Genomic DNA, 14,694 nt, shown 5'->3' on the forward strand with positions numbered 1-14,694 from the left:
TAACATCCTCATCTCCGCAACTCTCATCTTCTACTTATATGCTCGAGTCATATCTCAACATTCAACTCCATATAACATAACAAATCTAACTGCAGTTTTGTAGAACTTTCCTTTAAATTTTAGAAATATTTTATGATCACATAAAACACCCGACGTATTTCTCTATTTTAACCATCCTGCTTGTATTCTATATGAGACATCTCTCTCAATCCCTCCAACATTTTGCAAAAATGATCCTAAATATTTAAAGTTCTAGGTTCCGAGCAACTTGTCATTTCTTATCTTAACAATTATCTTATTACGTCTAATATTGCTAAATTTAAATTCCATATATGTTGTCTTTATTCTAGTAAGCTTAAAACTTTTCATTGTCAGTATTTTCCGCCAAGATTCTAATTTAGCATTTACTTTTTCACGTGTTTTATCTACCAAAACAACAACATTTGTAAACAACATACACCACAATCATGTGTTTTGAATGTGTAGTGAGTTCATCCATAATTAGCGTAAAAAAATAAGGACTTAGAGTTGATCCTTGATGTAATTCTATCTTTATTGAAAATATTTCAATTACTCTACCTAAGTTTTTAGTCTGGTTATTACATCCTCATACATATCCTTAATTAGTTCAATATATGTTACGCTAACACCTCTTTTTTCTAAAATTCTCCATGTAATTTCTCTTGAGACTCTGTCATAAACTTTTTTTAAGTTAATGAAGACCATGTGTAGATCTTGATTTTACTCCCGATATTTTTCAATTAGTTGTCTAATTATATGTATAACTTCTATTGTCGACCTTCTAAGCATGAACCCAAATTAATTTTCAGTCACCAAGGTCTCCTTTCTTAATTTTTTTACTTTTACTTTTTTCCAAAGTTTCACATATAATACTTCTATAGTTTGCACAATTTTGTGTCTCCCTTATTCTTATCTAAGAGAACTAGAGTACTTACCCTTCATTGATCAAACATTTTTTTCGTTCTTCAATATCATGTTAAATAATTTTGTAAGTCATTTAATATTTTGTTTTCCTAGGCACTTCCATACCTCTATCAAAATATCATCTAATAAGATAAAAATTTAAATTCTATACTTATTTAACCTACTTAAAAAAAAGATAAATCCGTTACCTTAACGGCACCCCTAGTGTTGACCCCATGAATATGGAGGAAGGTAAATACAGGTACACAGGTGTTAGACGCATGGTGGGATAAACTCCAGGAGTTATTTGACCTACTTGAATTACCTAAGTTAAGTTGGTCACCTAAACCTTCAATAAAAAATTGATGAAAATACCTCTTCCACCTCTCTTTTATTTTTTAATCGTTTACTAGTACCCTATTATATTCATCTTTAATATATTTTATTTGAATAAGATCTTTTTGTCTTCCTTTCTCTCATTTTAGTCATTCTATAAATGTCTCTTTTCCCTTCTTTTCTATCCAATATTTGATAAGATCGTTCAAAAGTGACATTTTTTGCTTCATTCACTACTTTCTTAGCCTCTTTCTTAGCTATTGTATATTTTAAAATTTTTTCCTCATTCTTATAAATATATAATTCTTATAAACTATTCGTTTTTCCTTCACTTTCTCTGTACTTTCTCATTCCACTATTAAAATTCCTTACTTAATGGTGCATGTCTTTTTAACTCACCGAATACCCTCTTAGCTACTATTTTTAACTTTGATACCATCTTATTTCATGTCATATTATAGTCACCATATATTTCACCTAATACTTATACTTCTAACTTCTCCTTAAATATATTTTACTTTCCATCCTTTAACTTCCACCACTTAATACTAGAAGTCATATATATTTTCTTTCTATTGATACTATGTTTGAGACATATATCAACACCACTAACCTATGTTGGGAAGTTAAACTTTATCCAGGGATAACCTTGTAATCTTTACAAATCTTTATATCCTTCTTTCTAACTATAAAAAAATCAATTTGCGATTTATTATTCCCACTTTTGAAGGTGATTAAGTGTTCTATTTTCTTAAAAAATGTATTAGTTAATATAAGGTCATATGCTATCGTAAAATCTAATATAATTTTCCCTTCTTCATTTCTCGTTCTAAACCCATAACTCTCATGTATCCTCTCGTATTCCTCATTTTTCATTCTGACACTAGTTGCGGTACATATACGATAATTATGTTTATAGTTTTTATCGCCACTATTATCTTAAGGGCTATAATTCTATCCCCTTTCTAATTACTTTTACAACTTCATTACATATTTATAGTCCGATCCTGCAATGCGAACTCTTACATATTTAGCACTACACCCAAGTTCTGGAGATGTAACCGTCCTTGCCAAGACGTTACAATCAGACCCTTCAACGCGTTCATTTTAGGGAACAACCTAATATTAGTACAATAGTTTAATGGATCCATTCATTAAACATTTGTTATAGTTTTAATATTGGCTGACAACTTAATGCAACCCCTTTATATTTGAACTCGATATAACAAAATCAAAATTCAATTAACTTATTTTCAGTCTTAATTTTAGAACTAAATAATCTCAGTGGAAGGAAAATAAATGAGTAAAACACATCTAAATTTATAGTGGCCACTTTGATTCATTTTGAAATGCATTGAAGTGTGTTAAATGACACAGTAAAGGACAGTTCAATACCTACCAATCCTGCCCTGATTGAGGAACAAAACCTTGCCATGGAAGTACAAAAATAACTAATTTAAACCTTGCCAATAAGTATACTGGTGGAAAGAATTCCTTTGACTTGTCAGCTTGTTTATCAAAGCATTTCCATACCTTTGCCTTGTGACAGCAGACAATTGAAGCTGTCACTATTTCATTTCCATTATTCTTTTCTTTGATAACAGTTTCCAAATTTATTGCTGTAACAACAACAGGAGGATCTAACAGTGTCTTTGAAGTGGAGATACGTATATCTTTGGGACAATCAACAATTATTTCAAACTTGCACCAGCTCACCTGTTTCACGGCAAATATAATGGTAACTTGTCGCATTAAATTGATCTTAATCAAGACAGAATCACACTGAATAAACATTAAAAATGGAAATGAGGGTACACCCGTTGACCAGCAGGACATATCATAAATTTGGAAATCGACAACCAAGATGGTCCCTTGATCTTCCTTTTGATGATAAACAACTCCAAGGAACTGCAGGATAACAATGCTAATTAATTTACAATTTATAAAATAACCTTAATGTGCAAAAACCCAAATATTATAGTTTTGTCCAATATACCTATTGCATTAAGAAAAATAAAAGTTTGGATGAAAAATCATTAAAAACCCTTGGCAATACGCTTATTAAACACTCCACAATCACCTACTTTCAGAGTTTACATCAAATTTTTATCAATCACAGAGCGAAACCTGTGACTCATACTAGAGAGAAAAAAGATTCTTGTTCTAATTACTCAAGTATAAGTCTAGTAAATGATATAAGTTGCATTACCATGTATTATGTTTTGTTAGATGCAGCCTAACATACACCAAAAAAAACTAAGTTGAAAATGATTTCATGCAAACTCGCACCAGTGTGAAGCTAGAAAAATGAATGAACTTGACCACTCCAGCATTCACTCAATAACCATTGGTAAGCTGCAACATCTAACCTTAGTTTGTCAATTAAATCAACTCATGCAAGAGAATAATAAAGCACGACAATGATACATATGTGAAACCTAGAAGCATTTATTTCTTAGGAGTAGTGCCTTTTAGTATCAATTTTCAAATCTAAACACATGTGAAAGATAAGTTAATCTTGATGTTTCTTTTATGGCCGCAATTCTCTCAAGGCAATTCAATTGTTTACCTTGTGTGTGTTCCAAGCAATGCAAGAAACTTTTTCCCTCTAAGATCAGCTGGAAGTGGTGGATCCTGTTATTGATTTGAAAGATTGAAATCAGCATGTGAAGTGGAGTCCACAAAATAAGTGATTTTGGCATATTATCTAATTTTCAGATAGAATAGTTAGAGCAAAATACAAACATTACAGTACCTCTTAAAGATTAAACCAAGTCATGTTCTCACCAGCCATATGTTTTATATCTTGGGGCAACATTTATAATCAAAAGGATGATAGTAAGAAACCTTTTAAGCGCTCATCAAAGACATCCTAAGAGTTAGTAAAGATGAAAAATTTTCATTTAATGTTTTTTATTTTTTTTAGTTGGCACCATATATCCAACTCTTCGAACCGACTAATTGTGAAGGTAACAAACTTGGCCCCACGAAAATTTCACACGGGCTACCAGAGTAAATCAGAAAGCGCTCAATGAGACCCATCCCGGCAATATTCTTAGACCCGCTTCTCACTAGAGGAAAAATACCCTGCGGTGAACCGTAGTTCCGTTTATGATCGAAATGTGAGAAGGATTTGGAATTTATAGTTTGCATCAATATGTAAACCACTCAATATTTATTAGAATAACAATAAGAAAATAGGACTAGAAGGAAATAAGGAACATCTTTATCTACAAAATATACACATCTTATGTAAAGAATCAACACCACAACACCCTAGGAAATCTAAATGTTGAATAGTTAGGAACAATTAGAGATGATTCTGAAAAAACATGTATTTGATAGTCCCAAATTCAATGTGTTTTCAGCTCTTTCTTAATTGTGTGCTAGATATGAATGGTCAACAATCCTAAATAGAGAGATTACGAAGTAACTTTGAAACATAGTCCTTATAAATAAACATGTACATAATGTGTTCATTATTTCTTGCATTTGTGGCTGCTTGATTGGGCTAGATTTATCTATGCATTAGCCAACATAGTAATTGCTTGGTTATATCGGTAGAGACAAATGATATGAAATAAGTTAATTATGCAGACAAAAAAATACTGCAAACAATCAAAATAATCAAAATCAAGGAGAACTGACTATCAGATAGAAATAAAGAGTTTTTGAGCCTCAAATTGTATTCTTTTTGTTGGATAAAGGGTGACTAACTTGAGATACAGAAAGAGGCAGATAAAAGTAAACAAGCATTTCTACTTAAGTACCTTTAAGGAAAAATTGTACCTTAAATGGGTAGTTGATCTTAAGAACATACTGCTCCCCCGAAGGAATATCTGATCGTTCAAATGCGTAGTTTCGCTGAAAATTTTCAGAGAGGATCAATTATCATCAATTAAGACTATGCAAATCTAAGTAAATTATCTCTTCAGCTAAAAGGAATATAAGCATTGTTATGGGCAAAGGGCCCATGTGTAAATATAAGTGGTAAAGCACCCACTTTAATTGTCTCTATTTGTCATAATAGATATGTAAATAAAATGTTAAAGTTCTACGCACCTTAACTGGCATCATGCTATAAGTTGACACATTTATATTAAGCAATTGTTGTGCTATTTCATTCTTCAATTCTGATGCCATATCCTGTGAAACAAGTATGAATACGAACAACTTGAATAACTTTATAGATCTCAATGCAATAGAAAAAAATGCTATGGCAGTCAAGAGCCATGTTTAGATGGACAAATTTACTTGCAGAGTTCCTCCAAGAGTTGATTCTGACATTTGAGACTTAGGAGAATTTCTCCCAGCTATGTTTATGCTGTCAAAAACAGAATCCTTTGGAATGGCATAAACACATCTTTGCATGTTTTTCACAATGATGCAACAACTATGATAACCACTGCCTGCTTTAACCTTGAATTCATAAAAAAAAATGTACACAATTAGCACCAAAATTTACAGTATTGCTATAAGCCAAATTGAAATGTCACATGACCATGTGGAATAAGTGTTAAAAAAAATCTAGGACAAACAACACTAGAGAAATGTGTGAGAAGAAAGCCAGACAATTTTTCAAACATTATAAGTATTATCTTTAACTAACAGATTTTTCCTGTGAGGCATACATCACTATAGCAAGTAGAAATTATACTATTAGATTTTAAGAAAAATTGTCATTAGACACATAGTGCTGGAAACCTCAGACACTTGGTTGACCTTTCCAATGACCTCTTTAGTTATCAAAGTCTTAAAAAGGGGCCTAGGAAGCTGCATATTTTTGGCATATGGACCTCCATTTCAGAGTGAGCTGAGAAAGAGGGATAAACCATGGGTGAAATCAATATGCAGAGCCAAACAATGTAGGCAGTGGTATATGCACCCTATGCAACCACAAATGTGGGCATTCAAGAAACTGAAAGTGGCTTTATGATTTTTTGCTGGGTCTAGTAGTGGTGCAATCTGAGCGTAGGCAAAATGACGATATAACATCGCTTTGGCGAAGTCGAGACTAGAGTTGGACTCTATCTCTTTAAGACAAATTTGCCCCACACATGATGCTCACAAAACACAACAACCATCTCCCAAAGATACAACAACTTTATCTTGCAATAGCAGCACCGCAAATTGCAAGACCTCCGAACTGAAGAAGTTTCTTGAACTCTCCAAATGCAAATATGGAATGTAATGCTTGCTTTGCTTTAAATTGAATGAAAAATGAGAATGTGAGGGATCTTTTTTATACCAAACAAAAGGGTATAAGAACCTCTTGGTTCAATTATATCTCATCCATCCAACTTGAATTGGATGGTCTAGATTGCATCCCTTCCCAATAGACACAATACCTGTTCATTAGATGTCTTCGTTTTTGAAATCAATGGTTCAGATTGAACCAATGAAGAGACACTTAAACCTTTCAAGTTAGGTGAACAAGATTTGTCAATTTTGATCCAACGATCTAGATTTAAATTCTCATTCACATTAAATTCCAATAGTCCCCCACATGAATAAAAATTAATTCATGCATGTTATCACCTAAAGAGAGTTTAATCGAAAGATTATTGCATCAAGAGAGGCAACTTGTGGTTGTAAACCTTCCATAATAGAGTATCATCAAATTTACTAGACTGCTTAGTGAACGTAATGTCTTGAACTACTCAGTCGTTCATGTAAACCAAAACAATAGTACCTACACAATAACATTTCTCACTTCTTTATAGTTCTCAATGTTTTGTCCGTTTTGGCCATGGACAACATCTTAGATTCATAAGTATTTCATTGAAGTGGCTCATCTTCACACTTATATAGGTGACCTCCAATAAAGAGTATGCTACCATACTTTGTTTTTCAAGTATAAGAGTCATTAAAAGTTTATAACCTAACCTCACTCCATATTGTAGATAGCTCTTTTCCATCCTAGGAATGAGAAAAGAACTCATCTAAATACTTATACGAACTTTCATAATTTCGTTGTCCCATTGAAGAAAGATCTTAGGATCTCCAATCAATAAGACTGGGTTGCTACTATGAATTTCTTGTTTGTAGATGTTTAATTTCATTCCTCTTGATATGCAGTATATTTGATCTCTGTTCAAACCTTTTGTAAACAGATCCATCAAGTTATCTTTCGATTTGACATAATTGAAAGAGATAACTCCGTTAGAGATCAATTGCCTAATAATATTGTGTCATCGACAAATATGTTGTGACTTACCATTATACATGATATTTTGTGTCTTAGCAATTACCGATTGATTATCACAATGTATTATCACGATAGGCGCTAGCTTTTCCCAACATGAGATATCTGATATGAAATAAGTTAATTATGCAGACAAAAAAAATACTGCAAACAATCAAAATAATCAAAATCAAGGAGAACTGACTATCAGATAGAAATAAAGAGTTTTTGAGCCTCAAATTGTATTCTTTTTGATGGATAAAGGGCGACTAACTTGAGATACAGAAAGAGGCAGATAAAAGTAAACAAGCATTTCTACTTAAGTACCTTTAAGGAAAAATTGTACCTTAAATGGGTAGTTGATCTTAAGAACATACTGCTCCCCTGAAGGAATATCTAATCGTTCAAATGCGTAGTTCCGCTGAAAATTTTCAGAAAGGATCAATTATCATCAATTAAGACTATGCAAATCTAAGTAAATTATCTCTTCAGCTAAAAGGAATATAAGCATTGTTATGGGCAAAGGGCCCATGTGTAAATATAAGTGGTAAAGCACCCACTTTAATTGTCTCTATTTGTCATAATAGATATGTAAATAAAATGTTAAAGTTCTACGCACCTTAACTGGCATCATGCTAAAAGTTGACACATTTATATTAAGCAATTGTTGTGCTATTTCATTCTTCAATTCTGATGCCATATCCTGTGAAACAAGTATGAATACGAACAACTTGAATAACTTTATAGATCTCAATGCAATAGAAAAAAATGTTATGGCAGTCAAGAGCCATGTTTAGATGGACAAATTTACTTGCAGAGTTCCTCCAAGAGTTGATTCTGACATTTGAGACTTAGGAGAATTTCTCCCAGCTATGTTTATGCTGTCAAAAACAGAATCCTTTGGAATGGCATAAACACATCTTTGCATGTTTTTCACAATGATGCAACAACTATGATAACCACTGCCTGCTTTAACCTTGAATTCATAAAAAAAAAATGTACACAATTAGCACCAAAATTTACAGTATTGCTATAAGCAAAATTGAAATGTCACTTGACGTATAGCTAAGGAATCAAAAATATAAAACATAGATATCATGACCATGTGGAATAAGTGTTAAAAAAAATCTAGGACAAACAACACTAGAGAAATGTGTGAGAAGAAAGCCAGACAATTTTTCAAACATTATAAGTATTATCTTTAACTAACAGATTTTTCCTGTGAGGCATACATCACTATAGCAAGTAGAAATTATACTATTAGATTTTAAGAAAAATTGTCATTAGACACATAGTGCTGGAAACCTCAGACACTTGGTTGACCTTTCCAATAACCTCTTTAGTTATCAAAGTCTTAAAAAGGGGCCTAGGAAGCTGCATATTTTTGGCATATGGACCTCCATTTCAGAGTGAGCTGAGAAAGAGGGATAAACCATGGGTGAAATCAATATGCAGAGCCAAACAATGTAGGCAGTGGTATATGCACCCTATTCAACCACAAATGTGGACATTCAAGAAACTGAAAGTGGCTTTATGATTTTTTGCTGGGTCTAGTAGTGGTGCAATCTAAGCATAGGCAAAATGACGATATAACATCGCTTTGGCGAAGTCGAGACTAGAGTTGGACTCTATCTCTTTAAGACAAATTTACCCTACACATGATGCTCACAAAACACAACAATCGTCTCCCAAGATACAACAACTTTATCTTGCAATAGCAGCACTGCAAATTGCAAGACCTCCGAACTGAAGAAGTTTCTTGAACTCTTCAAATGCAAATATGGAATGCAATGCTTGCTTTGCTTTAAATTGAATGAAAAATAAGAATGTGAGGGATCTTTTTTATACCAAACAAAAGGGTATAATAACCTCTTGGTTCAATTATATCTCATCCATCCAACTTGAATTGGATGGTCTAGATTGCATCCCTTCCCAATAGACACAATACCTGTTCATTAGATGTCTTCGTTTTTGAAATCAATGGTTCAGATTGAACCAATGAAGAGGCACTTAAACCTTTCAAGTTAAGTGAACAAGATTTGTCAATTTTGATCCAACGATCTAGATTTAAATTCTCATTCACATTAAATTCCAATAGTCCCCCACATGAATAAAAATTAATTCATGCATGTTATCACCTAAAGAGAGTTCAATCGAAAGATTATTGCATCAAGAGAGGCAGCTTGTGGTTGTAAACCTTCTATAGTAGAGTATCATCAAATTTACTAGACTGCTTAGTGAACGTAATGTCTTGAACTACTTAGTCGTTCATGTAAACCAAAACAATAGTACCTACACAATAACATTTCTCACTTCTTTATAGTTCTCAATGTTTTGTCCGTTTTGGCCATGGACAACATCTTAGATTCATAAGTATTTCATTGAAGTGACTCATCTTCACACTTATATAGGTGACCTCCAATAAAGAGTATGCTACCATACTTTGTTTTTCAAGTATAAGAGTCATTAAAAGTTTATAACCTAACCTCACTCCATATTGTAGATAGCACTTTTCCATCCTAGGAATAAGAAAAGAACTCATCCAAATACTTATACGAACTTTCATAATTTCGTTGTCCCATTGAACAAAGATCTTAGGATCTCCAATCAATAAGACTGGGTTGCTACTATGAATTTTCTTATTTGTAGATGTTTAATTTCATTCCTCTTGATGTGCAGTATATTTGATCTCTATTCAAACCTTTTGTAAACATATCCATCAAGTTATCTTTCGATTTGACATAATTGAAAGAGATAACTCTGTTAGAGATCAATTGCCTAATAATATTATGTCATCGACAAATATGTTGTGACTTACCATTATACATGATATTTTGTGTCTTAGCAATTACCGATTGATTATCACAATGTATTATCACGACAAGCGCTAGCTTTTCCCAACATGAGATATCTTCTAAGAGATTACGAAGTCATTAAGCTTCTTCTACGACTTTATCTAACGCTATAAGCTCAAATTCCATGGTTGATCGAGCTATGCACATTTGTTTTGTGAATTTCCATGGCATTGCTCCAACACCAATGGTAAATACATATCCATTGATGGATTTAAAGTCTTATATCAGATATTCAATTTGAATCACAATAGCCTTCTAATACTACTCGATATCTCGTATAATGTAATTCATACTCAATATATCTTATATATTTAAGAACCCTTGTTAATGCCTTCCAATATTTCATCATTTAGATTAATTGTAAATCCACTTAATTTATTGGCCGCATATACAATATCCGAACGTGTGCAGTTACTGATATACATCAAATGCCAATTATTCTCGAATATTCTAATTGGGATACAGGTTCACTATGATTCTTAGCCAAATGCAAGCTTAAGTCCATCGGTGTTTCTACAAGAGAAAGATCATATTTATTAAATTTCCTTAGTACTGTCTCAATATAATAAGAATGTGAAAGGATAATTCCATCTAATATCTTATCGATCTTAATTCCGAGTATAACGTTTACTATACCCATATCTTTTGTATCAAAATTTTGGGTCAACATCTTCTTAGTAGTAATGATATATCATGATTATTACTCATGATGAGCATATCATTCAGATAATGACAAACGAGTCAAGTGTACCTTTGATATATATATATATATATATATATATATATTGCACTCGTTTATTTTAAATTCATTTGACATCATAATTTTGTCAAATTTCTCATGTCACTTTCGATGCTTGTTTTAGCCCGTATAGTGATTTCACGAATCTACACACCTTATTTTTTAGAACCACAAATTCTTCAAATTGCTCTATATATATTTCTTCTTCTAATTCACCATTTAGAAAGGTTGTTTCACATCGATTTGATGTATCTCAAGGTTATGTATTGCAGCAATAGCAATGAATACTCGGATGTATGTGATCCTTGTTATTGGTAAATAGGTATCAAAGAAGTCAACACATTCCTTTTGTTTGAATCCCTTTGACACTAGTCTTGCCTTATACTTTTCAATAGTTTCATGCCTTATATTTCTTCTTTAGAATCCATTTATATCCTAAAGGCTTGATTCTATATGGAATATTCACCAATTCCCAAATATGATTTTGCATGATGGAATTTATTTCACTATTGATGGCTTCTTTCCAAAAGGGAGCCTTGGGACTTGATAAAATTTCACTTATTGTCCTTGGTTCAATTTCCAACATATAAGTCAAATCAAGACCAAATGAATTTACTATTTTAGCCCTCTTAGTGTGTCTTGGTTCTTCATTATTTTCAAAATTATCCATATTCGTAATTACATAAATTATTTTATTTGAACTTTCTTCTTTCCTATCTTTGCAAGAAAAGATATTTTCAAAAAAATAACATTCCTTAATTCAATTATTGTTCCAACATATACATAAAGAACTGTTGATTTGTGTACCAAAACTTAATATGCACTACTATTATTGACATATCCAATAAAAATGCAATTGATAGTCTTTGATCATATTTGGGTTTGCTTTCGCTTAGGTACTTCCACTTTAGCCAAACACCCCCACACTTTTAAATATTTATAAGAAGGCTTATGACTGTTCCATAACTCATAAGAAGTTTTGTTTTTCCTTTTGTGAGGGATTTTATTTAGACACAACTTGCCAATAAAATAGCTTCCCCCCATAAATTTTGGGACAAGCCCGAACTTAACAACATAGCATTCATCATTTCTTTAAAAATTTGAATTTTACGATCGGCAATCTCATTTGAATGAGGAGAGTAAGGGGCTATAGTTTGATGAATAATGTCATATTCTGTACAAAATTCATCAAATGAACCATCATATTCTCCTCCTCGATCACTTCGAATTCTTTTAATTCGTTGATCAAGTTGATTCTTAATTTCATTCTTATAATTTTTTAATGCTTCTAAGGTGGCGTTTGGTAGGATGTGATGTGTCTTGTAATGTAATCAAGATTACATTACAAGCCTGATTATTTTATTTGGTTTACTTTTAAACTTATAATGTAATGTAATCTCGATTACAAAAGGTAGTAAAATTTTGTAATCTGGATTACAAAACAAATACTATGTAATCCGATTACATTACGAGACCATCGTTTAACCAAAATTTGAATGTCGAATATACCCCTAGTCCGCCACCGCCGTCTGCCGCCGCCCGCCTCTTGCCCTAGTTGCCCGCTGGCGACGGTTGCCGGTGGCAGCGGCCGACAGTTGCCGGCCACTGGTTGTCGATGGCTGCCACAAGCTTCGACAGAAGTGCAACGGCCACCGGTAGAAGTCGCGGGATATTTTTGTCATTTTATAATAATACGAATTACATTCCTTATAAAAAAAAAATGAACACCAAACAAAAGAATATAATCACCCTTGTAATCAAAGATTACATATGTTACATTACCAAGCGTAGTAATGTAATCAAGATTACATTACATTCCAAGCTCGATTACATTATACCCAACCAAACGTAGCCTAAGGTTTCATCTTTGCCTTTCAATAGATACACATAACAATATCTAATGCAATCATCAATAAAAATAACAAAGTACTTTTTGCCTCTAATTTGCACAAATTTTAAATCACATATGTCACTGTAAATTAATTTTAGAGAGGTCGTGCTTCTTTCCACTAAATGAAAGATAATTTTGTCATTTTAGCTTCAACACATTTCACATTTATATGTTGGATCAACATTAAATGTTGACAAAGGGCAGCCCGGTGCACGAAGCTCCCGCCATGCGAGGTCCCGGGGAAGGATCCATTGTACGCAGCCTTACCCTGCTTTTTGCAAGAGGCTATTTCCAGGATTCGAACCCGTGACCTTTTGATCACATGGCAACAACTTTACCATTGCGCCAAAGCTCCCCTTCAACATTAAATGTTGGCAATAAATTTAAATTCACAAGTCGTCGCACAGTGTTATAATTTACATATCCAAGTCTAGCATACCATCAATTATAACACTCAACAAAATAAGCAAAATTTATAATTCTATTGTCATTGAATTCACGGTGTACAACCATTATATACATTTTAAATAGATCGATCTCCATAAACCCTCTCTGCCTATGCGTATTTGGCTCAAACACTAGTCTGAAACTAGCTTTGACAAGAGCCGACCCTACACTAGATTCTTTCGGATGTCGAGAACATAAAGCACATCGATTAGTATCACTTCTTTGCTTGACGTCATCTTCAGTACCACCTTTCCAAGACCAACAATATTGGAAGTTGCAAAATTACCCATGATTAGTTTTCTCCCATTAATAGGGGTATAAGTTGAAAACTAGACTTTATCAGAGCAAATGTGTCGTGTGGCACTAGTATCGACCCACCACTACCTTGGATTGTCCACCAAGTTAGCTTCAAATACAACGGGCAGGCAAGTCTAATTCTAAAATGTCTATTGGCATTGACTTATCTTCAATCATTTGCACTTGATTGACTTTCTTTGGACGTCAACAGTCTTTGACCTTGTGATTCAGTTTGCCACAATTATGATATGTTCCTTGGAACTTCTTGGCCCTCCCTTAACTTTGCCCTCTGCTGAGATACTTTCTCTTCTTGCCAGCGTTTGATTCCATCAATTTGCCTTGTAAATATAAGCATTTTTGTTGATTCTGATTGCTTGTAATTGTCTTCTTCAATTCACAATCTTATAATCAGATTCTCAAGCCTCATATCCTTTCACTTGCGCTTTAGATAATTTTTGAATTCCCTCCACAAAGGTGGAAGTTTCTCAATTATCGCGGCAACTTTAAAGGACTCATTCATTGTCATGCCCTCGACATACAGATTATGTAGGATTAACTGCAACTCTTGGACTTGAGTTGTCACAATTTTAAAATCAATCATCTTAAAATCTAAGAATTTGCTGATGATGAATTTCTTCAGTCCGACATCTTCTGTTTTGTACTTCCTTTCGAGAAATTCTCATAATTCCTTTACAATTGACATTGAATTATACACATTGTATAACGTGTTGTCTAAGCTAGTGAGGACATAATTTTAACATAATAAGTCATTATGCCCCCAAGCATCATATACCGTCCTCTTTCCTTTATCAATCTCACCTTGAGATATCGAGAGGACATCTTCACGTAAGAACCTCACAAGGTTCAACATGGTTAGGTAAAACATCTTTTACTATCACCTCTTGAAATTGATACTTGTAAACTTCTCTGATTTTTCACCATACATCGGTGGAACAAGAATCATCGATGATGAATCCATCAAGATTGCACGGAAAAGATTCATCTTAAAATTGTTGGATCC

At 33.2% G+C, this 14,694-nt stretch overlaps 1 protein-coding gene across 1 annotated transcript; it reads right to left on the reverse strand.

Moving 5' to 3' along the window:
- Positions 1–2,655: 2,655 nt before the first annotated feature.
- LOC122010865 (DNA polymerase alpha catalytic subunit-like) lies at positions 2,656–8,075 on the reverse strand. Its single transcript, XM_042567334.1, has 8 exons — positions 8,064–8,075; positions 7,791–7,865; positions 5,515–5,679; positions 5,323–5,406; positions 5,050–5,124; positions 3,830–3,894; positions 3,078–3,168; positions 2,656–2,976 (listed from the first exon to the last, which is right to left on the reverse strand). Exons 1-8 carry the CDS (start codon positions 8,073–8,075, stop codon positions 2,656–2,658), a joined length of 888 nt encoding a protein of 295 aa, XP_042423268.1.
- Between the last annotated feature and the right edge of the window lie 6,619 nt (positions 8,076–14,694).

Source organism: Zingiber officinale, chromosome 8A (genome assembly GCF_018446385.1).
Source record: "Zingiber officinale cultivar Zhangliang chromosome 8A, Zo_v1.1, whole genome shotgun sequence".
Taxonomy (NCBI): Eukaryota; Viridiplantae; Streptophyta; class Magnoliopsida; order Zingiberales; family Zingiberaceae; genus Zingiber; species Zingiber officinale.

What these genes read in the sequence shown, in the direction of transcription:
- LOC122010865 (XM_042567334.1), bottom strand. An exon ending in AGATCAACTACCCATTTAAG is followed by an intron (nt 5,680 to 7,790) that starts GTACAATTTTTC and finishes TATGAATTCAAG; the next exon opens with GTTAAAGCAGGCAGTGGTTA. An exon ending in TATGTCCTGCTGGTCAACGG is followed by an intron (nt 2,977 to 3,077) that starts GTGTACCCTCAT and finishes GCCGTGAAACAG; the next exon opens with GTGAGCTGGTGCAAGTTTGA.